Source organism: Aplysia californica, unplaced genomic scaffold, assembly GCF_000002075.1.
Source record: "Aplysia californica isolate F4 #8 unplaced genomic scaffold, AplCal3.0 scaffold00078, whole genome shotgun sequence".
NCBI classification, from domain to species: Eukaryota; Metazoa; Mollusca; class Gastropoda; order Aplysiida; family Aplysiidae; genus Aplysia; species Aplysia californica.
In genome coordinates, this window is record NW_004797348.1 from 870510 (window position 1) to 893591 (window position 23082).

A 23082-nucleotide genomic window follows, 5' to 3' on the forward strand; every position below is an offset into this window, starting at 1 on the left:
GGGTGTCCTGTCGTTAAAATGTCACTGCATCTATTTCGAAGAACACAAAGTTCTCATTATTCTCTTCATTGCCTTCCAATTCAGCGTCCGATAAATACTCGCTAAAACACCGGCACAAATCCGCCCACACAGTGTCTCCTGGTGTCCTCTTAACCTCCCCCGTTCAAACACGACGACACGCCGTAACGTCTCTCAATCCCATTCCAGCCAGCTTGTCGTTCTGCCAGGCCCCGCCCCGTCTCAACACGCAGGTTCAGACCAGTAGAGTGTGTAGTTGTAGATCTAGTGGTAGAACTCCCAACTCTACAACACTGACAATACGACAGACTGCTGTGTACTGCTGTTCAAGAATCATCGTCCGATCATCTAAATATTGTCCAACCCAGAAACGTTAGAACTTATATAAATTATATTATAATATAAATAAGTGTGTGTATATATATATATATAACATTGTGCTTATGCTAAGTATCAACTTAAAACATATGATATCGCAGATAACACTAGGAGCAGGGTATTTGAAAGTTAAGGGAAAAGGAACTGTTAGGAACATTACCGAAAACAAAAGAAACTTCATGTATTCAGAATATTTTTTCCAGCTTCCTGCAGGGCACATTGAGACAGCTCAGCCAATTAAATCATAGTAAAGATGAATAAAATGGAATTAAGAAAAGCAATATAGTATAATAATGAAATGTCATAACTAATAATAAAAATTCCACAGTGTTAGGAAGGTAACAGATTTACCTTCTCGTGTAACTTTCCTATCAAAGATCAGATTACATAAACTTCTCATAACTTCGAGAACACTTTGGTTGAACACTAGTGGGGACCAGTAATGTGGGGATTTTCTATTACATTTTGCGAATTTAAACGGTGCAGCATTTTAAGTAAATCGGTTTTTGAATTAGATTTCCATTGTTAGAAAGATTACATCGGACAAGATCGAAGTTGTCGTCCAAATTCACATTCTTCAGTCCTAAGCCTAAGTTCTCGTTTTCTTTGCACTTGCACAAAAAGCCAACTGTAAATTGCAGTGTATTTGAACATTCTATGCATCTTAAAAGTTTCATAACTTGATGAAATCATAATTAAAAGAGAAAAAAACGTTAACCTCGAGTTAGCAACATTACAATATGTTAGGAAAATAACAAGGCTAAGAACAGCGGACGATGCACTGAAACAACCTGTACAGAGCCCCTCAATTTGGCAAATGACGTAAAAGCGGGCAAAAAAAAGCTGATAGGAAAAGCAGTTTTCAAAAAATAGTGATCGGAAACTCTGTCGATGATGAATTTAGTGTAGAAACAAAAGTGCAGGAATATTACATCTGGACGACGCTTGTACGGTGTTTCAATTATACAAAAGCGCCGAAAATCGGCCAGAAATATTGAAAAAAGGTCAATGCGTGCCAAAACACTTAAAGTCAAATGATATATGAAAGTGGGAGAAATCTATTTGACAAAACTCAATTCAAAATGTGCTACTAGTGTGTAAAGGACCATAGCAAAATGGACGATGCTAGTAATGTTTCTAACGTGAATTTTAGTCTAGCCTGATCGAAACAAAATAACATTTCAGCACTTTTGTTTTGGATGGGCAAAGTAGTTTAACACTAGATCTCCCCAAATCTTTAGTTTCACGCCATCCTGTCTGTTTTTAGGCGTTCAGGAGTGTTGAAAAAGTACAATTATACACATTCATGTAACAAAATAGTACTGATTTTTTGGCCTTTTTTCCCAGAAAAACTATTTTACTTTTTCACCTAGAAATGTGCAACCATCCTTATGCTTATGGGAGCTTCCTTATATTTCTAAAGACCTATTGCTCCAATGTGGTTGCTATAGATGCATTACAAATTTGAAACTAGAACAGGCACAACGTAACTATTAAAGTGGCCCCTACTGGTGGACTGACCCATATACATGTATAGTTTAAACTGTGGAGATTAGCCATGTGTTCCTCAAATATTTGAGTAAAAGAAAATCACAACCACATAATAACTGCTATAAATAGTATAGACCAGGGAAAAGGTAAAACGGAACATAGAGTACAGAAATTACAAACAGAAAGACCAAAAAGAAAAAAAAAAAAAGAACCTAACAGCCTGCCACCAAGTCAAAGACATACTAGCTGCAGACAAGATAAGGTTTCAAGAGAAGACAATGAAAAGTTAATTAAAACTATATCAAATCGAAAGTTTGGCAGTGGAATGGAATCGTCTTTTGACTACGACTTGATGAATTTTAGTTGTAGCGTGTGAGAGAGAGAGAGAGAGAGAGAGAGAGAGAGAGAGAGAGAGAGAGAGAGACAGAGAGAGAGAGACAGAGAGAGAGAGAGGGGGGGGGAGGGGATGTGTTGTCTAGAGCCCAAAGCACAAACTGTAGTTTAGAAAAATGACAGAAGCTCATAAAGAAACAAAACGTTTAAAAAGACAGAAAGATGCCTGTGTCACTGTGGCCATCTGACCCTTCACCTGTAAACAGCAACATGTCCGTGAAAAAAAACAAAAGGTGTGAAGTCAAGAAGAGAACATAATTGTAATTAAAAAATGTTTTCATCATCATTTATCACTGATCGTCATTGCCTTTCTCACCCTGGATCAGGGTATAGGCCACAAACAAACACTTTCCACTTTTCTCTATCCAGGGCTAGCCTCATGATATTAATAAATATTCTCCTGGTTTCACACGGCCTTCCCGTCGATTTTTTACTTTAAGGATTCCAGTCCAACATTTATTTTGCAAATAAATGCAGCTGTGTGGCTTAGGCTAAGTCGCCTCAGAATTATATATATAGAGTCCAAAGTGTACTTAAGTAAAGAGGCACTTTGGACAAAATAGTTCTGAGGCAACAAGTAGTCAAATTTCATACTTCATGCACCTCAAATTCAGCAGAAAACATTTTCTTTAAGATTTGAACACAACTTTGCAATCTCTGGAGAGATACACGAGTGAGAGTTCTAAGGCTAAAAAGAGAGAAACAGCAAGCATAATTATATTCGGGCTTATATATAATATAAAATATTATTTGTGGTACATTTATACTTTGTTTTTTTGGAAGTTGAGTAGGCATACCCCTAAAACCAGAGTGCAACCTCCAGAACATTTACAACTGTCTCCAGCTATATGAACTGCAAATGGACTGAAAAATTTGTTTGGTACTTTACTATATTAAACATGAAAATAATATAACATTCACATTAGCATGCATGCATGCTCTTTCTCACTCTCTAACACAAAAGCACATTCAGACAGAATAACGACACAAATGATGTGACTGGTCATGGACAATCTGACAGTGCACACGAGGGTCCTGAAGTACAGTCAAACCTGCACTAACGGCCACCTGTTCAAATGGTTACTCCCCCCCCCCCCCCCGCTTTTTAAAATTTTTGTAGGCCTACCATACATATCATAATGACACTGTAAGATCCATTTGACTAAGATGGCAACTTTTCACTTTTCTTCCGACAACTGGTTGCCATCATAGACAATTTTGACTGCATTTGTTTTAGATCTACATCATAAAATAATTAAATGGTCAATGATTTGGATAATCAATTATAAAAACATCAAATTTATTTAGTGTTGAACCTGCTCAAACAAACACTTTTCTAGATCACATGTCCAAATGACCACCTTCCACACTTTTAATCATCAACACTTTTACTTCTAAATTTCAGTACTGAATATAACTCATTTTATAGTGGTTTTAGCATCAGAAAAAAAATTAAAACTTTAAGAATAAAATTTGTCTTTGAAAGCCAAGAACATAGTTTTCAAGGCCAATTACCACACTGAAAAGCAGACCTGCATCCTCCTACAATTTAAACCTGCCTCCCCCTCCCCTCCCCCTCGCCTTTTTTCAGTATTATAATGACACTGCCCAAGAGATCCACCAGTATAAGACTACCATTTTTCTCCTCGACAATAAGTGACTGTCTTGGATAATTTTGACAGCACATTCTACGGATTTAACCTTGTTACTTCTTGTAGTAAAACTAAACATGAATAGGCCTATTGATAGAGGAAATTTTTAATAGACAGCAATAAATGGGTATGAATATTACCTCATGAACATAGTCTATATGAATTCAATAATTCAATATATATTATATAACTCCACTCCAGTGGAATATGGACTCCCTTTACCTAAAATTCATGCTGGGATAAGGAACATTTTTACTAAGTGACTTTTTCTAAGAACGCTCCGGAAAATAAACTTGACCTCTATTTCTCCAAACAGTTTCCGTTCTCGAGATTTTCTGATTATTTGCGAGAGTTTGGCATTATCTTTCATTCTGACATTTTGCGAAGACTGGGAAGAGGCATTTTTTTGCATTTAATGCAATTTCTAGAGCTAGAGATTATTAGATGTCAGAATATTCAGATACTTCAAATGTGGTTTTAGGGCAACATTCCCAGACTAGATCTCGATAAAATCAAAAGGTACTGCGAGAAAAAAAGACTGCTCGACTTTGGCAAGTAACCCATTTTGTATTTTTAATCAGGAAACGATAAATGCAGTTTTTGGGACACCTGAATAGACATGAATAAGGGTCTTGAACATCTAGCTCTCACTGGCAAAATTGAGGGCAAGTGAGGCAGGGGTAGGCCCAGAACAACATACATAGGGAACCTAAACATATGGGTAACAGGAAAAGATCAAGGAAACAGCTTTTTTGAGAGCATCCGAGCAAACTAGCAAAGGAATGAATGGAAAACCATGACCGCCGATGTCTGTCGCAGATCTGGCACTAGATGATGATCAGTCACCCCTAAAGCATTTAACTAAATCACAAAAAAATCCCTAAACGCCCTCACTCACGCCCTCCTCCACCCTCCCTACACACACTCCACACAGATACACACAGGTAGGTCACTCCATTAGCAAAAACCAAAAAATCTTGAGAACGGAAACCGCTCGGAGAAATAGTGATGTAGATCTAGATCTAGATTTAGATCTAGAATCTATATTCTCTAGATCTATACAATCTAGATCTAGATCTTGAGATGTAATCTAGATCTAGTCTATCTATGTAATCTAGAAGTAGATCTAATCTAGATCTAGACTCTAGACTCTAGAAAGAACTTCTTAGAAAGGAAAGGGAAACACCGAGGCAACTTCTAGTCTAGATCTGATCTAACAAAAATTTAGATCCAGATCTAGATCTAGATCTAGAGATCTAGAATCTAGACCTAGATATATAGATCTAGATCTAGATTAGATCTAAATCTAGATATAGATCTAGATTCTAGATCTAGATCTAGATAAATCTAGATATAGATCTATCACTAGATCTAGATATAGATCTATATCACTATATCACTAGATTAGATCTAGAAATCTAGATCTAGATGTAGACTAGATGTGGATCTAGATCTAATCTAAATCTATCTACATGATGCAAAAATAAATAGACATAAAACCATCTTCGAAAAATTTACGATAAACAAACCTGAGAGTAAGGAAAGAAAAGCCGACAATTTGAGTCGCTGGCAACGGGAACATCAACAAGGAACGACGAAGAGCTTGTACGTAAATATGAGTACTGCTGAAGGAAATTCGTATAGAATTGATATAAAACACAACACACCACTAAAATCTAGGATACCAAGAGCAACAAAATTAAGTGGAAACAAAATGTCTACCTTTCTTCCATTGCAATGAACACTCCAAGAAGTAATCCGAGCAGTGATCCTAAGAGCGCATCACTTTGAAATGCATGAAAAGTGTTGCAGACAATATCCAAAACGCCATCTTGGACACAGCCGTCTCTATAATTTAGAAATTTACTGCCGAATTATTGGAAATATTAAATATTATATTTTGTTGTTTTAGATTGAAATTTAATATACTAGTTATTCTATATTCTGTTTAATAATTATCACTGAGGACATAGATGTTTCCAGAAACAATAACATATTGTTTCTAAACACAAGAAAAAGAAAAAACAAAGTAAACTATTTGTTTCATGACCGTCATTGGTATCACTTCCGGGTTGCTAAAATTAAAAATGTAAAGTCAATTCAGCAAGCAATTTTGCAGCCAAATTAGCATTTCAAGCATTCGATTATCAAGGTTATCAAATATTATTTTATCAATAAAAACGACTCTTCAAAGAGGTTACTATAAAAATTCGGTTTAAATTCCAATTTCACGAACTAATATAGTGGCCTTTGAATAAATATTAGAAACAAACAGATTTGTTGTAGCTTTATTGATTCTGAAGAATTTAACTTCCGGGTTCATTCCACCCGGTTTTAGTTCTCAACAATAGTTAGATTCAGAAGAAACTTGTCAGCTTACTCATCCCAGCTTCGAGATGTCAGAAGATAAAGACCAAGCTTTGGTCTGGAAAGTGAAAAATGGTGAACTTTCTGGCATTCAAAGTGCTGTTGAAAAAGAGGTGAGTTTGCCTTTGTTTTCTTCAGAACGGGAGTGCAAACCTTACGATTTCTAATTTCTTCACACATCCTGCTCCTCTCGTCCTAACGGAACGTAACAGTAACAGCAGTGCACAGCACAGCAACACCCTTTCACTTTCCGAGGCAGAGGTCAGCAAATTCGTTTCATCCTAAGAGCGTTGGACTGTTCCCTTCTTTGATATCAAACTCGTTATCTGTCCTTGTCATAACTTGGTAAAGGGACCTGACTGGAATGAGTGCAGGGTGTGCCTGTTCAGGGTCTTTAGATCAGAATTGCTGCACATCAATCATCAATGGTCATCAACTTAAAGTCAATCACAAAGTGCCTAGAGCCCCTGCACGGCATACCGTCACCTTAGTGCCTTAGTGTTTTGTGATGGCTATTTCCGGAAGTGAACTTTTGTATTACCATAACTTCGGCTCTTTCCAAAACATTGACCCAAAATTTCGTTTCGTTGATAGGCTAGCCTTTCCTGTAGGTGTGGGGTGAAGTTTTTAGTCAGATAGTAAAGAAGACCTCTAACCGAGACTTGGCGCATGCCATGACATGTACTCCATACCGTCACGTGTCTGGGTTTCTGTCACGGCATGTACCCCATACCGTCACCCACTACACCCCATACCAGCACACTCAAATTGAAGCACAACTAGGCGTTTGAAAAGAGGAAAGAAGCAAAGACGAACTCCTTTTGTTCAGCGGGCCTAAGACAGAACTAATGTTTATTGACATACTTATAAGAACAACCACCAGAACAGACTCACATACATCTTACTCACACATAGGTGCATGAATGTTTCATTTTACTCTTCCTCACATATCACAACAAACTCACTTTTGAGCATCTTTTACTCACACACAAGTACATGAATGCTTCATTTTACTCTTCCACATGTATCACAACAAACTGCGGAGCGGTCATCGTCGTAAACCAATCCCACCTCCTTTTCATCCTCTTCCCCCTCCTCACTCTCTCCTTTTCTTCTCTTTTGCTTCATCATCTTTGCCTGTACTTTCCCCTTCCTTCCCTTACACCCACTTCATTTCCCTGTTGTTTCTTCTTCTTCTTCCCTAAGCTGCTCTCTGCTTCTCCAACTTCGTTAACTTTTCTCCTCTTTTCTCTTCTTCCTTCTCCACCCTTTTCTCTCCCTTTCTCTCTTCCTCTTTTCCACTTCTTCCTTCTTCCTTTTTCTTCTCTTCTTCCAATTTCTTCGTACTTTGCCCGTAAGACATACTTAGGGGCCTGAGCCCGCTTCTCTGTGTTGAAACCTTAGAGTTCCAGCTTGCTGGTATGGGCAGGTTGACGAACGAGGGGGCAGGAATAAGTTGATTTTACAAATCAAGGTACTTTCTGTATGCCCCCTCGTTCTCTATAGGTTCGATTTTGTGCCAATGGCAACGGCGGACCCAATGCTTGTCTGATGCCATCCATCCAGTGGCAATGGCGTGATCAATTAGCTTGTCAAGGACAAAGCAAAAGTGTTGTCCTGGGGCAGTTTTTGGGGGGGCTTGGGGTGTCACCAGAGTTTCATCTTCCAATGGTCTCAATGCCTGCTCAGGCAGGACCTTTGGTCCTGGTTATCCATAGGATCCCGAGCTGGTGTTGAAACCAAAGGTAGCTGAAACTCTGCTGCAGGATCCAGGAAGTCCTCGGAGGTACATTTGATCCCCGAGAATTCCAGACCTGTTGTCGAAAAGTCTAGGGCATCAAGGGATCACTCACAACTAGAGACAAGGGCAGTTGGGGGAGGGCCAGCAAGTTCTTCTGAAACAGAAGCAGTAGGAGCAGGTACAATATCACAACATGTGGAAACAGTGGCTGGAAGAACATCATCACAACATGTGTATACATTGGACAGAGGAACATCATCATCATCATTACATACAACGGGATAGAGTTTCCTTCATATAAATTTGTTTTAAACATTAAAAAAGAAAAATCTAAAGTCGCTCATTTTCTAATGAATTGTCTAAATAGATCTATCTAGATCTATATCAAATCATAGAAACTGAAAAATCTAAAGTACTAAGATGCCATCTATAGTCCGTCAAGAAATAACTATTTTTCAAGTCACGCACCATGCAAAAAATATTGTGACGGTATGGGGTGCATCCACCAAAAAATTGTACCCCATACCGCCACCCCCCTACGGGCGCCAATTGTTACAACAAAGAGCAGCGAATGGTTTGTGGCGGTAACTAGACACCTTATAAACTGAATAAAAATGCGAAACGAATCCTGCGGGTACGATTATAGAACCAATAGCTTATTTCCCAAGACGCATTGCGCATCTGCAAGCCGTAATGGCTGAACGCGGTTCTTACCTTTGGAGATGAAATGGATTATTTCTGCTCACACAGGTGTCTGATTCTGCTCAAAATTGTTGAACTTGAAAACAAAACAATATTGAACGGAATTGTTTAGCAGACAGCATTTCTGGTTGTCCAATTTTAGGCCAAATGCGTGCCAACTGACGGTCTGACATACGTGACGGTATGCCGTACATAGGCTCTAGATCTAGACTACTATTACTAAGTAAAAGTAAAATCAAAATGTGTGTGTGAGTGTGTGTACAGGTATGTGCGTGGGTGTGTGTGTGTCCTCATGTGTGTGTGTGTGTGTGTTTCACTTGCTCTGTGTATGGCCACCTCGGTGAGAATAGTGCAGGCGAGTCTTTTGGCTATTCTCACCCGGTGCGCGTTCACTGTTATAGCCTAGATCTAGGCCAACCAATTTTGCGTTCACCTAAACCAAGAATTCTGCACTGTGATAACAGAAAAATTGTAGAATTCTGTGCCGTGAACAAACGTTCCATTACTACTGTTAGCCTGCTAAAAGCGTACAATTTTGTCTGTGGGCAGTGAAGAGAGAGAGAGAGAGGAGTAGCGCGAGAAATTCCGGGCAAAACAAAATGGCGACCCGCGTAGTTCGGCTCGATTAAAAAAGTTAAATAGCCATAGCATCTTTGTAGTCGATAAAATTAGCTTACTTTTGTGCTATAACGTAATCTTTTCTTTGCTTTTATCCATTTGATCATCCACATCGATAGAAAGTATTCCGAAATTAGGAAAAACAGGTCTTGTTTCACACCGGGTGAGAATAGCCTACGGTGGCAAGTCTCACCCGGGGTGAGAGGTCGATCGTATTTCTATTCTCACCCCGGGTGAGAATAGCCACTTCCTCTGTGTATATGATTGTGTGTGTGTTTGTGTAAAGACTTTACTAAGTAAGGGTAGACAAGGTGGTAGTGGGTTTTTAAACAAATCATTTTTGCATGGTTACCATATTCAATTAATATACGAAGTGTGTACAAACCCGGTAACTGGTAACAAAGTCACGAAGTATACAGACCTGGTAGGGGAAATCTTTAGTGATTTCGGAATGTTTCAGTGCCCAGACCCGGTAGTGTGTGTATGTGTGAGATAGATAGATTGATAGAGTGAGAGAGAGAGAGAGAGAGAGAGAACAGGGGGAAGTGCCAGCAAAATGTATCACATGCCGCAGTTGACAGGAGGGAACGAGAGAAAGATAGAGTGGGAAAGTAGGTGGGGAGAAAGAAAGACAGAGACAAACAAAGAGAAAGAGAAGGCGAGAGATACACAGAGAAGAGATACACAGAGGAGAGAGAGAGAAAGAAAGAGGTAGGCAGAAAAAGAGGGTAGAGAGGCTGGCAGAAAAAGAGGAGAGAGAGACAGAGAAATAGAGAGGGTGACTGCTCGATTGAAATAATGACATTGTTCTTTTCTTCAAATTGTGCTTCCTCCAACTCCAAAATGGAGTAAAAATGATTGTTTTCTAAAATACACCCGCTATCTTCATTTAGATCTAGGCCTCGTTACTAGATCAATTATTTATGTCTGTCTGTCTAGACCTAGGCCATTGATCTAAAAGAACCTAGGTCTACCCTGAGCCAAGAGGGCGCTGAAACTTTCCGAAAGCACAAAAGATTTCCCCTACCATGTCTGTATACTTCGTGATTTTGTTCCCGGTTACCGGGTCTGTATACACTCCTATTAATATAACAATTTATGAACGTTCAAGCTCATACTCAAAGATCAGCGGTGTTATTACATTTAAAAATAAATTGACACTCCCAGGAAGGTACATATTTTGTAGACTGAAGATTCTGAAAGTCGATTTTACAAGGAAGAAGCTTGCCATACTTAATCACGGCAAGACTGCTAGGCTAGCCTTACTTGCTAGACTGGCAGGCTAGCCATACTTAATGACGGCTAGACGGCTGGGCTAGCCGTACTTTATAATGATGGTTAGACTGACAAGCAGCTAAAAAATAAGCTTACTGAATTGTAAGTAAATTTTTTGTTTGCAATACGTAAAGTATTTGTATTTGAGACGAAACCAAAAGGCCTGTGTACTCAACAGGTTTCTAGGGCCTAAAATGAGTACGGCGGCTAGACTGGCAGGCTAGCCGTACTGTTAGATGGCTAGGCTAGCCGTACTTCATAACGATGGCTGAATTGTTAATACGATTTTTGTGTGCAATACATAAAGTGTATTTCAGACGAAGCCAAAAGGTGCCTTACTGACATGCATGTATTTTAAACCTGAATAATTACTGTACTAGAGATCTAATGAGATCTGTGTACTCAACGGGTTTCGGTCAATAGGGCCTAACCTAGATCTAAGTACGGCTGGACTGTCAGGCTAGCCGTACTTATGCTGGCCACTTCGATTTTACAATGTGATTTACTCAAAATCCTTGAGAAAATGTTAAAAAGTTGTTTTGAAGGCCCTCTCACTTGAATTAGTTTTAAGTTGTTTCTTTCTTGAGTACAGTAGGCTGAATGAATTAATTCATAGCGCTACTGAGAGAATTATAATGGTTGTCTGACTAAGCAGAAGTAGGAAACTTCTTCTTATGTTTTTGTTCACTGCCTTGACTTGTGGAGGGCTCTCTATAACAGTCTCAGTCTCCGCCAGAATCTCATCCTTATCCAAACAGGGATCATGTGCACACACAAAATGTCTTCAGTTTTCCGCCATGATTTGTGCTTGGTATCAAAACCAGTGAATAGTGTATTCATACAGTACTGGTGACAAATAGCCCTGAGGGCAAAAATTGTGCATATTAAGGCGATATTATTGCTAAAAGAGCCGATTAAAGGAGAACGGAGACTGTAAGTGGTGGTGATGTGCTGTGGTAATAATGTCAAAGAGTTACGAGTGTATGATGCAATATAACATACAAGTAATTTATGAAAGAAAACATTTTTTAAGTTACATAACTGTTTCAGCCTCGGAAAAGAGAGGCAGGGAACACAAAGACAAAACATAATCCACAGTAAAGATCACAAAATAGCCACCACTGATGCTTCCTTCCCGGAAAGCAGGTAAACGCCTACCGACAGGTTGGGTGCAAAGTGGCTGGCTCTGTTGGTGTTCTTATCCCTTATTACTTCGGAGGGCATGATCAGCAGTTGAGTTAAATTGCTCACATGGCTAGTTTCTGCTTGTGTACGAATGATGAGTATTCTTGCAAAGCCCATATTTGTCTGTTTAACAAAGCTTAAGTTGAGTAAAAGGATAGCTGTGCCTTAATTTATAGTCACATGAGTAGAAAGAAAATACTCGTAGATATGTGTTTAGGTTCTTATAGTCATTTTGACTGAAAGCGGGATATTTGCTTTTTAGTGCGTCTTTTTTTTTAGGCTGGATCTAGTATTGTTGAAGTTTGGCTCCTTGCAATGGCCTCCAGTGGAGGAAAACAAACTATCGTTATCCGTTGAGAGCAAGACTGAGTGTAGATAAAAATTGTTTACAAATGAAAGTCAGTGTTGTCACAATGTGATGATTCAGTGCATGTGTTATTGGAAATGTTTTGTGCCACTTATTCACAAATGGATATTATCATGAAGAGGATTAAACTTTTTCTCCTACTTTTTTTCTTTTTTTCCCCCACGAAACAATGCTTAAGACATTATCATTATTATTATTTTAAAAAATTGTACTGACCTTTTATGGGTACCTCTAGGCTACCGATACCACTTTGTGACGAATATATGTAAAGTTGAAATATATGTCAAACTGATAAAAGTGAACAAAAACAATATAGAGTGAACGTACAATAATACACAATATCTGTACTGTGTTGTCTTTGAAGTTTGTGCTTCTGATTTGCAGGGTTGCGGGTCATTACAAATTTGGTGGAATTGTCACGATTTTTATTCAATTTTACGAAAATATGATTGTTGATTTCGAATTTAAAAATTTCAACTATCCCAACTCACTGCCTACCTTCCTGGTGTGTTAAAGGGAGAAAAGCTACCAGACAGTATACGTCACTATGTCACGTGTAGATGTCTAACTTTAGCCTCCTCATTACCTTGAGCCTTTGTTGTCTCTCAGTGTCACATTGGCCTTTAAAAAACATTGGACTTTGTTAGTGCCGAATCTAGGAGTAAGGCAAACATTAGGTTGACACGGTGTTAGCAAATTCCTGTCTTTTTGTGCTGTGTGTGACAGCCAAGACCAGTGAAAGATGTATTTTTAAAAAAAAATTGTTTGAAACTTAATTAATAGCCCCCTTTTTATGCCCTTTTTTTTCTTAATTCGATCGATGACGAGCCCGTCAAGACCGCTTTTTTCTTCATGCCTTTGTTTTTGATACTTTTATACATGCTTAGCTACGACTCCTGTCTTTGACATCTAAGAGAAGAAGACGATCCATGGCCATATGCATATCAGGAATTTTTAAGCCAGAGTACTAATTTTTTATTTGCTGTTTTTTAAACATATGCTGGTGGGTGGGCAGCCCTAAATTTAGTGCATGTCTGGTGTTGTGCAGTTATGTTTCATTTCATGTTCTCCTTTGCAATGTAAAATGTATGGCATAACAGCTTTAACAATCACAGTATGTGTGTCCTAGGGAAGTGGTGAAATTGGGCTCTCGTTAAGTTAATGAGACCCAAGAAACTGTCATGTTAGGCAAAATTAAACAATTATCATTATTTTCCGAGGGGGGGGGGGGAGGTGTGGGCTTTTTGACTTAAGAATGTGATATTGGCATTGTTAATAAGCCCTGCAATACCCTTCAACTCTCAGGAATGTCCATGTGAAGCCACTGGCGAAAGTCCAAGCAACTACCATTTAATTATTGAACGCAGTAGCTTTTAAAGTGAACCTCAGTCTTCTCAAATGTACGTTACAGTTGTTTTTTGCTTTTCTGGGGGGGGGATTAAAAATAGCAGCATGTGTCTATGGCTCACATTCTTCAGGTGCTAGTTTTTCTAAGGCGAATTATATGTTTAAGTTGTTATATTGACGAAAATATGATTTTTCCTCCAGGGTGTTAATGTAAATAAAGCAATCACAGGACGCCTTCCACTTCATTATGCTGCAGATTATGGTCAGACAGAAGTCATCAACTACCTAATTTCAAAAGGAGCATTGGTCAATGTAAGTAACTTTGGAAAATTACATGTGACAAGTTTCCTTTTCCTTTACACCGTTCTCCACACCCCCTTACATGTAAATGCTGTAAAATCTTATAAATGTTTTTCTGCCTTAGGAGAAAGGCAGCTTTGACCCTGATTGTCATGGCTAACCTTGGCTGTGTGGGACATCTTGTTTCATCAGTGGAAAAGAGTAACAGGCTGATGCTACTAATACAGTGAATCTTGGAAGAATGTTGGTGGTGGAAACAAGAGAAATAAGATGTCAAGAAGGACATGTAGAAAGAATGTATTTGAAAATGTAGAGCAGGTACTGTAAGTGGGATGGAGAAGAAAAGAGACTTACAGTTATGAAAAGAGACAGGGAGTGGAAATACATGGAAATGAAGAGAGAGAGAGAGGGGGGGGGGGGGGGGGGGGGGGGTGAGCATACTACGTGTCCCACATCAGTTCCCAGTTCCAAACATTTTTCATTCCAGTTCATGCGAGGGAAAAGAAAGAAAATCTGGATGCAGTACTAAATATAGACCTAAGAAACAATCAAGAAAATAATTGCGTCAGATATTTTAGTAGCTGCCTCAATTTAATTTTGACTTTTTTGACAACATAAGCCCGGACTCTTCTTACTACACAATGAAAGGCTTTGGGCTAGGAAAAAATGGAAGGTTGGGGGGGTTCAGGGAAAAGGAAATGCTTGGCTCTAAATAGTCTCTTTTTCTTGATAAAACCCAATGAAACTGGGTACAATTTAAGGTCAGTGATCATAGAACATACCAAAATTGATTAACCTTTCAAACTGAAGTTTAAAGATCTCTTGGCGATGTATTTCCTTGTCTTGTACATTTCAAATAATGAACAGAGGGGGCTGAAGGCGCTAGGTGAGAAATGCGTTATGTCACGGCTCGGCACTCTTGTCATGGTGGAAAGGTTCTGCTAGGTTTTCGCGGATTTGATTGATAAAAAGGTAGAAATACCCTAGCCAAGGTAAGACTTCTAAGATAATCATTTAAACATTTTCTGGTACAACAAAAAATAGTTTATCAAAAAGGGTAGTTTTTAAAAAATATGGTTTGTAGATTTCGAAGAATCGATGGTTATAAATTGCCTATTTTTCAACCTAAAATAGCTCGAGACTCAGAAGTGGCCCATCAACCTGAAAAAAACACTTTTTGAAGGCTATCCAAAGGTCTTTAAAGACATATATCTGACCTGGTTGTTGGTTCCCTAAGTTAAACAAAAATATGGACAGTTTGAACCCACCATCGTGATGAGAGTCATGTCCAGAACAAAACTTGAACTCAATGGGACTTTCCGAAATTGAATTGCGCTGCAGTGAGTGCGTTCACTGAAGTGCCTATTTTAAACACACCGGAAAGAACCATGCTTCTTGTTTCAGCTGGATTAGGGTGGTTTGTCCAAACCATGGCATGGTCAATTCTCTAGTTTCTGTCTCAGTGTCCTTGTAAAAAGCAAACTACTTTGTTGCTTTTGTCTTCACCATTTCTTTGCTCACTGTTATTATTTACTCCCTGTCTTTGCTGTTCTTCTCTCCAAATTTCACCAATGAGAGCTCAGATTTCCATTGGTGTTATGAGCCTCGTGTACAGGGTGCTGATGATGTAAAGCACCCCACATAGATCCAGATCAGATTTGCCTCTTTTTTTTTTCTCGTCACCGCTAAAGTTTAAAATTCTGTGTTTTCTTTTGGTTTTTGGAGTGTCAATGATAGTCACCAGCTTCAGTTCCTCAGCGTTCTTGAGAAACACTCATGTTGAATGACAGTTCAAAATGTTGTTTCAAGTCTGATATACAGAATATATGGTCAAACTCTAATAGCAAAATTATTTTTTTACATTTTGATACCTCCTGGGGCGGTTCTACTGATTGAAGTGTCATTAGGCCATTCCCAAGGGGGACGGGGGGGGAGGACATGAACATCTCGAGTTCTTATGCACAGTAGAATTATTATGGGCTGATTCGTCAATGTCATGCTCATAACTGTGCTTGAACTGCAACAGGGGACTGCTGCTTTTTCTTTCCTAATCCTTACTATCGTCATTTTTACCTCTACTTCTTTTGTATGTTTGTCACAGTCATGTGACCCGCTATTCCCGGGGTGCCTTGATAGTCGAAGCAGACTTTGTGCTGTTGAAGCTAGAGAGGTGAGCAGAGTAAGTCTGATTCCCTGTAAGGACTTCTCTGTTGACATCCACCCCTTGGCGCTCATATGACTGTATGCTGTTGCGAGCGCCGTAAAATCTCAACTTAAACAAACAAATACATTTTGATGTAATTATTGCCCTTGTAAGTTAAATGGACTTACGGTGAAATTGCCTAACTTTTCAGAACTTGTCCTGAAGAAATCCAAGGAAAATATATGGACATAGAAGACAATATTTTTCACTTTACGCTAAACAATAACAACTAGATTGTCGTACATAAGAATTATTTCTCAAAGAAACTTAATGCATCATCATTGGACAAGGGCATGTCCTGTTCGGTCTGGACAAATTTGTGAAAAAATTCTATTGTTCACTTAGAGTGAAAGAGTTAAGAGAGTTTCTGTAAAATTTTAAAAAGAAAATATTTTGACTGATCAAATGAAAGCCCTTCTAGGTCCTGTCCTGTTGGTTACCTGTCCCCTGCCTCTTGAGAGAGAATGGCCTACAGATAGAACAGGGTTAACTTTACTTAAGAATTTAAAAAATAGAGTCTGTCTTACTCTTAGAATCTAATCAGTTGGTTAAAGAGAATAGTATATTTTGTTATTGTTCATTTCGTTTTGTTCTTATCTGCTTTACTTTGTGTCCACTGTGTTGCAGGCTCCAGATAAATATGGCATCACTCCTCTTCTGTCTGCCATTTTTGAAGGACACACCGATTGTGTGAAATTGTTGCTAGAAAAGGTGAGTTTTTCATTCTGAATGTGTGACATTTTTTTCAAGAAAAGGCTAGTATTCTTCTATGGCTAAATGTAAAACATGGAGAACTCAAGGGCTTCTGGATTGAGGAATATAGGGATGACGCAAACACAATGGAATACAGTGGATCCCTTGGCAGCAGCTGGACGACTTGGACTCCCCGGATGACCTTTTGCTGCTCTCTCACACATAAACATCAGATGCAAGAAAAGACCTAGGAGCTCAACAACCTGTCAAGGAGTGTTGGCCTACATATACATCACGGCAAGTCAAAAGTAGTAAAGCTAGGAAAAGTTTCAAGCCCTGCTGTGACAGTGGAAGACACTCCCCTGGAAGAAGTGGATTCCTTTACCTACCTTGGAAGTGTTATCGATGGTAAAGGTGGAACTGAGGCAGATGTAAAAGCAAGAATCGCCAAGGCAAGGTCAGTATTCAATCAATCATCAAATGTCTGGAAAGCAAGCAACGTCTCACTGCGCGCTAAGATTCGACTCTTTCATTCCAAATTCAAGTCTGTGCTCCTCTATGGCTGCGAAACTTGGAAGACAACAAAGACAGAACAAATGTATGAGGAGTGTCCTAAGAATAAGTGGCAAGATAGAATAAGAAATGAAGAGCTGTGGAAAAGGAGAGGACAAAAGGATACAGAAGTAGAAATAAGACTAAGAAAGTGGCAATGGATGGGACACACCTTCAGAAAGCCCAGCGGAAACATCACTAGACAGTCGCTGCAGTGAAACCCACAGGGAGCTCGAGGCAGGGTAGGCCACGGGAAACATGGAGGAGATGTGTGGAAAGGGACATGAGAGAGATGAAGCTCACTTGGAACGAGCGAAACTGTTGGACTTGTTTGATCTTTTCACCTTTGCTAATGAGATTACAACTAGGATTTGCTGCTTTTTAAAATATTACCATGCATTCTGTTTTCTTTTCATTCAACACTAATCCTTTACATTCACTTTCTGTTACAACAGTATCTAGAAGCAATTGAAGGTCCTTTTCTGAGCCTGCTATTAAAACTGTGTCATTTGCATACCCAGACCTGCCACTCATCCCGATTTAGTCGGGATATCCCGATTTTTTGCCCCAAATCTCAATCCTCCCGATTTTCCCGATTTCGATCGCGTGTATCCCGATTTTTTGTCCCAGTCTGCTGTTGTGTCGGATTTTTCTTAAAACTTCCTCTGCCTTCTCCTTTATCGCGGGAAGCACCCGTCGAACTTTTTGTCAGTAGGAACTCGGAGCACTATTTCCCGAAATATCGATGCCGCATTTAGTAGTTGACTCTCCCCAAGTTGTGTGTGATCTTTTCCCGCACTCAGAATTCTCCGATGATAGCCTGGTAACTGTTTCTATTTGGGACCTTATTTAATAATCGATTATATTCATAGTTCCGCTGTTACTTTTCTAAACAAGCCTTGTCCGAGGTCTGGTAACTGCGCGTTCACACCAAACACTCGGACGAGCGACTGTCTTTCTAACCCTTACACAACTACATGTAACTGCGCTGACAAGACTAACATACGGCCGATGTCGTTGCTTTAGTCTGAACACATGAGGGATAAGAGATTTGTTGGTACATTTGGTCGGTCGGCCGCCGTCGTTATCCTTGAAGTAGAACGACTGTCGCTCATCCGAGTGTTTTGTGTGAACGTGCAGTAACCAGAACCAGTTAGTCGGTCGGACCCGTTAGTATTGTTTGAATCGCACAGTCGCGTCACGTGACATATCATCGCCGTGTGAGTTCTGCGTGTCGGGGACCGTCCGTTGACGGGGTCAACTTAAGTTCAGGTATTTCGGGACTTATTGGTAAAGGTGGGGGGGGGGGGGGGTGTTATAGACACTTGGACTAGGAGTTCTTGACGCGATGCTTCAGAATTTACAAAAAATAATGATTACTCACGCGCACACACACACACACACACACACACACACACACACACACACAAACGCGCGCGCGCAAAAAAAAAAGACACACAGAGGGCATATAGGCCAAGGAATTTATGGACACCCCTGGAAAAATTTTAAGTCAGCTTTGGCAGTCACTTTGGTGATTTGCTGTTGATCCCGATTTTTTTCACCAAATCCCGATTTTTTCTCCTTGAGATCCTGATTTTGAGGTTTCATAGAGTGGCAGGTCTGCATACCTGATGTTATTAATATTTTCTCCATTTATTTTGGGACCTGGACATTCTTCTGTTTCTAAGGATTGTTGATGATGACATAGTCTTACATAAAGGTCTTCTGGTGCAGAAAGCAGATAGAGGTGCATGTACTTGATACTAAACTTCTCCTGACAGGAATTGAATTCAATTCGTGTCTTCTGTGTGTAAGAGCCTGACTATCTCACTGCTCACTCTAGTGACTGAACTACATTAAGCAGCTTTTGAATTTTCTTTACTGTTGCAAGCGTTAGAGGAGTTAGTAGAGATGTGAAGCTACACAAGACCCTGATATGGTAGAGTGTGTTACTTTGAGCATTCCATCCATTCCCTCTTTCTCACTCCTGTGGGTGGTTAGCTGGTGCTCTGTTGTGGTTTGCTGTGTCTTTCCTATCAACCATCTATCGTTCTTATCTCTCCTTCTTCTTTTTTCGTGTTTGTTACTCACTTGTTACGCATCTATCTAATTCTTTGGTACTTATATGACCTTAATGTGTTGCAAGTGTCGTTAAACTCTAACTTAAACTAAAACTCTCTCTCACTCCCCCAGGGTGCTGACAAGACTGGCCGGTCCCCAGATGGTGCCACCTACATAGACTGTGCAGAGAAGGATGACATCAAAGCTCTTTTGAAATAGAATTGCTCTACATTATATTGTAGACTTGTTTCTTTCAGGCCAGGATTTTGGTTTTAGGAGAAAATGATAGTCAACTCTGTTGTACTATAATTGCATTGTTAATTTGATTTGGGAGTGCTATATATTATCATGTTGTTCTACACATGTATAGGGGTGTGTGCACGTATTTGCTTTAAATGCAGAAAGATGCTTTTCAATGACAGTGTGTGTTTCTTTGTATGAAATGTGATTGAAATTTGCAGTACTCTTACAACTTGAGTTGACTCACATATTTTTCAACATGCTGTATCTAAGAACAATCACCTCTCTGACACTGGACCTACCCCTTTTCTGCACAACAGACAGTCAGCGAGTTAAATGTGTCTTGATTTTTTCAAGAGAACCAAGATATTATGACCATTTATTATTGATTTATTAACCAAAATATCAACGTTTGCTGAATATATAATGATTTTAAATAATGTTCAAAGGCTGGGGCCACAAGTGGAAAATCTTTTCCTGCACTGGTCGTGATAGTAAGGTTGTTTATGGATATTTGTTGATGCTTGAGTTGAGATTTTGTCTTCTTGGAGCTTGCTTTTGAGGGCTGGCAGCTGAAACAAACTATCAGTATATGTTTGAACAAGGTAGTGGTTTCTTTGTGTTTTTATGAGAAGACGGTTTCACTTTCAGTTTTCTTAAATTTGGTTAAACAATACAAAAAGGTCTTTTTGTTGTGGGTTTTTTGTTTTTTTTGGTATGAGTGCTACATTTGGGGGGGCCTTGAATTGTTGCCTTTTTTCAACGTGAAATGCACTTCAAAGAAATGCTATGAACGTCAAAGACAGTGCATGGCCCTTGATCATATCAAAGGATATTTAATTGAAAATCAGTTTCGACAGGTCTCGTGCTTTTTAGGATGAAAATGAGCCTTTTCTTTTACGGTTAAGAGAGCATTCTGTCCTAACGAGGAAAGAACTATTTATAGTCTCCTGTCTCTGCGTTTATTGTGTATTGTCTAAACTGTATGTTGTGGTCAGGGTCAAATGGCGCGTAATTTTTGCATGCTATTCATCGAGTATGGTGTTAATAATGTTCCGCTCTGCTTTCTATTATTTATTTTTCTTGCTTCTATTCTGAGTCATTTTCCTTTGATTATTCAGTCCTCTGTGTTGTGCTTTTTAGAGATATCTTCTTATTTTGCATACGTACCTTTGTTCCAGGACGAAATAAGTGGGCATTCTGTAAAAAATCTTCCCTGCAGATGTTAGTTGTATTGGACAAGAGAATTATGTGAAGTGTTTCAAAGCCTTGAAAGTGTTATCAAGGCTTATGAAACTTGCAAATTTTTTTTTTTTTTGGTGGGTCTTGTCTTTCGCTTATAATTTTGTTTCTAAAAGTACATTCAATATTTGAAAGTGATCGAACACTCTAACTTATTCTAAGTAAAAGTTTCAATTTGTTTAATTTATTGACCAACATCGAACTTATTTGTCATGGTATCATCTTCATTGTGAGTACCATTTAAATGGAGAAATGAATTTTTTGGAGCCGAGGTGTGGACCGCTTAAAAGGACTACATATCTTTGCATATATAATTGAGATTGATCGTTAAACTACAAACATGAGTATTTTCTGTACTTTTGATAAGTGTGCAATGTTCCTCAGTCACACTCAAGACCTGGGTCTCAGTGTGACAAAAATGTATGGTCTTAATGCGTATATGATAAACTTTGCTCTCCGTTTTCTGTACCAGTTATGGTTCCTCTAAAACACCAGAGGTGAATGCTACATTTTACAAATTTTCATAATAAGTTATAATTCTTAAAGCTTGCAATCACATTAAAATTTGAATAATTCATTACAAGGCCTTTGGATGTTACTTGTTTTTTTTTAATTTTGATATCTTTATCAAGTTGGATTTGTGGATTTTTTTGTGCTTGTCATGAAATCCGCTCTGGTCTTTGGTTTGATTTGTTTTTGTAGGTTTAACAAGCTCCTACAGATGGTATGTGCACTCTGTGTTGTAATCTCCCCTTAGTTTTGTTTGGAAATATATAGCTTCCAACTGGTAAGAAAAAATGACTAAATGTATTTATAGTATGTTTTTTTAAAGTGCCTGAATACAAAAGTCAGTTTTTGTATCAGAAAATACATATTCTCTATCTTTCCAATTCTAGGGTTGCTCCCCATGAACTTGCCCGTTTCTAAGAAACATTTTTAACTTTGAAAACTGGATTTGCGAATAGTTATGGGAATGAACCCCGTAAGTCGATAAGAGCAATCTTTTGCTTCAGGTCTACTCTTAATAGCTTAAATTTATTGAACGTTCAAGGGTTTGTAGAGAGGCTTAGTTGGCCAGTGTTCGCCATCTTGACCTTTGACTAAGGTAGAATCTGTTTTTTGGGTTTTGAAAAGCTGGCAGTTGGCAAGTATGGAAATAAAAATGTTAAGACTTTAAAGTAATAAAGTCAGCGACCTACAAGATACAAATATGAAGCGTGCTAAAAAAATGAGTAACTTATTGGATTCAAGTCTTAAGGAAATAGATACATCACGCTTTTATAGGTGAAGATTTTACAATTTATAAGTATCGTATGAAATAATAATAGACTGGCTATAGGTAAAGAATAGGGCATTAATATAAAGTCTACAAATTTAACCCTAATTTTTTGGCCAATATCTCCCTTTGTGGATTGCGAGAAGGAACTCATGTTGTCAGCACGCCTCACAAATAGTAGTTAGAGTAAAGGTGGGGGAAGACGTGAAACAAGATTATATGAGTGTCAAATACCGGTATACACCTGAACAGGTTTTAATGTGTATTATTCTCTAGGTAGAACTAGAGGATTTAATTCCCTGATAGTATTCAGTGTTTTTTTTATCCCCACAACTCGTAGGCTACTGGTTTTATATAATACATGTAGAAACACTGTGCATGATTGGCTCTGTTTGTTGACACTATCCTTCTCAGGATGGGATGCCTATTCAAAGTGAAAATTTTTCAGCTGAAAGTCTTAAATAACTTTATGTGGCGTTGGTGGTTTAGTAGATGACTGTTAGTTTTACAATCGAAAAGTTGTGGGTTTGAACCCCATCAAGGGCCTGATGTTGTGGCCTTGAGAAAGACATTTTACTCGTATATTCTTCACTCCCCCTAAATGGGAAAGGGTGCCCTGCCCGGCTAAAGACAGTGAAACATCTTGTCAGTTTGTCAGTATTGGACTGCTTGCACCGTGTGTTTCTCAGGAAAACTAGAAATGCAAGAATTAATGCTTCTGACTGTTCTACGGTCTGCTGGAGTAATAAATATATACATTGTAATGCGCTCATTTTGAGTGGGGATATGCGCAATACAAATGATATATTATTACATATATTATGTAAAGTTGGACATGGATTATTCGAACATATCAGGGATAGACAAATTTGTTCGCCACATCTATATTTCAGGCTTACCAAATATACAAGTAACAAATGAGATGTCAGTCGGGGAATGGCAAAATGTACAAGCTATCTGTGATTCTGGTGGGGGGGGGGG

General features: G+C 38.8%; 1 protein-coding gene across 1 annotated transcript; it reads left to right on the plus strand.

Annotated features, from left to right (window-relative positions):
* The first annotated feature begins 6236 nt into the window (after window positions 1–6236).
* LOC101856501 (myotrophin) lies at window positions 6237–21408 on the plus strand. Its single transcript, XM_005094220.3, has 4 exons — window positions 6237–6412; window positions 13736–13846; window positions 16665–16748; window positions 19476–21408. Exons 1-4 carry the CDS (start codon window positions 6329–6331, stop codon window positions 19560–19562), a joined length of 366 nt encoding a protein of 121 aa, XP_005094277.1. The 5' UTR covers window positions 6237–6328; the 3' UTR covers window positions 19563–21408.
* The last annotated feature ends 1674 nt before the right edge of the window (window positions 21409–23082 follow it).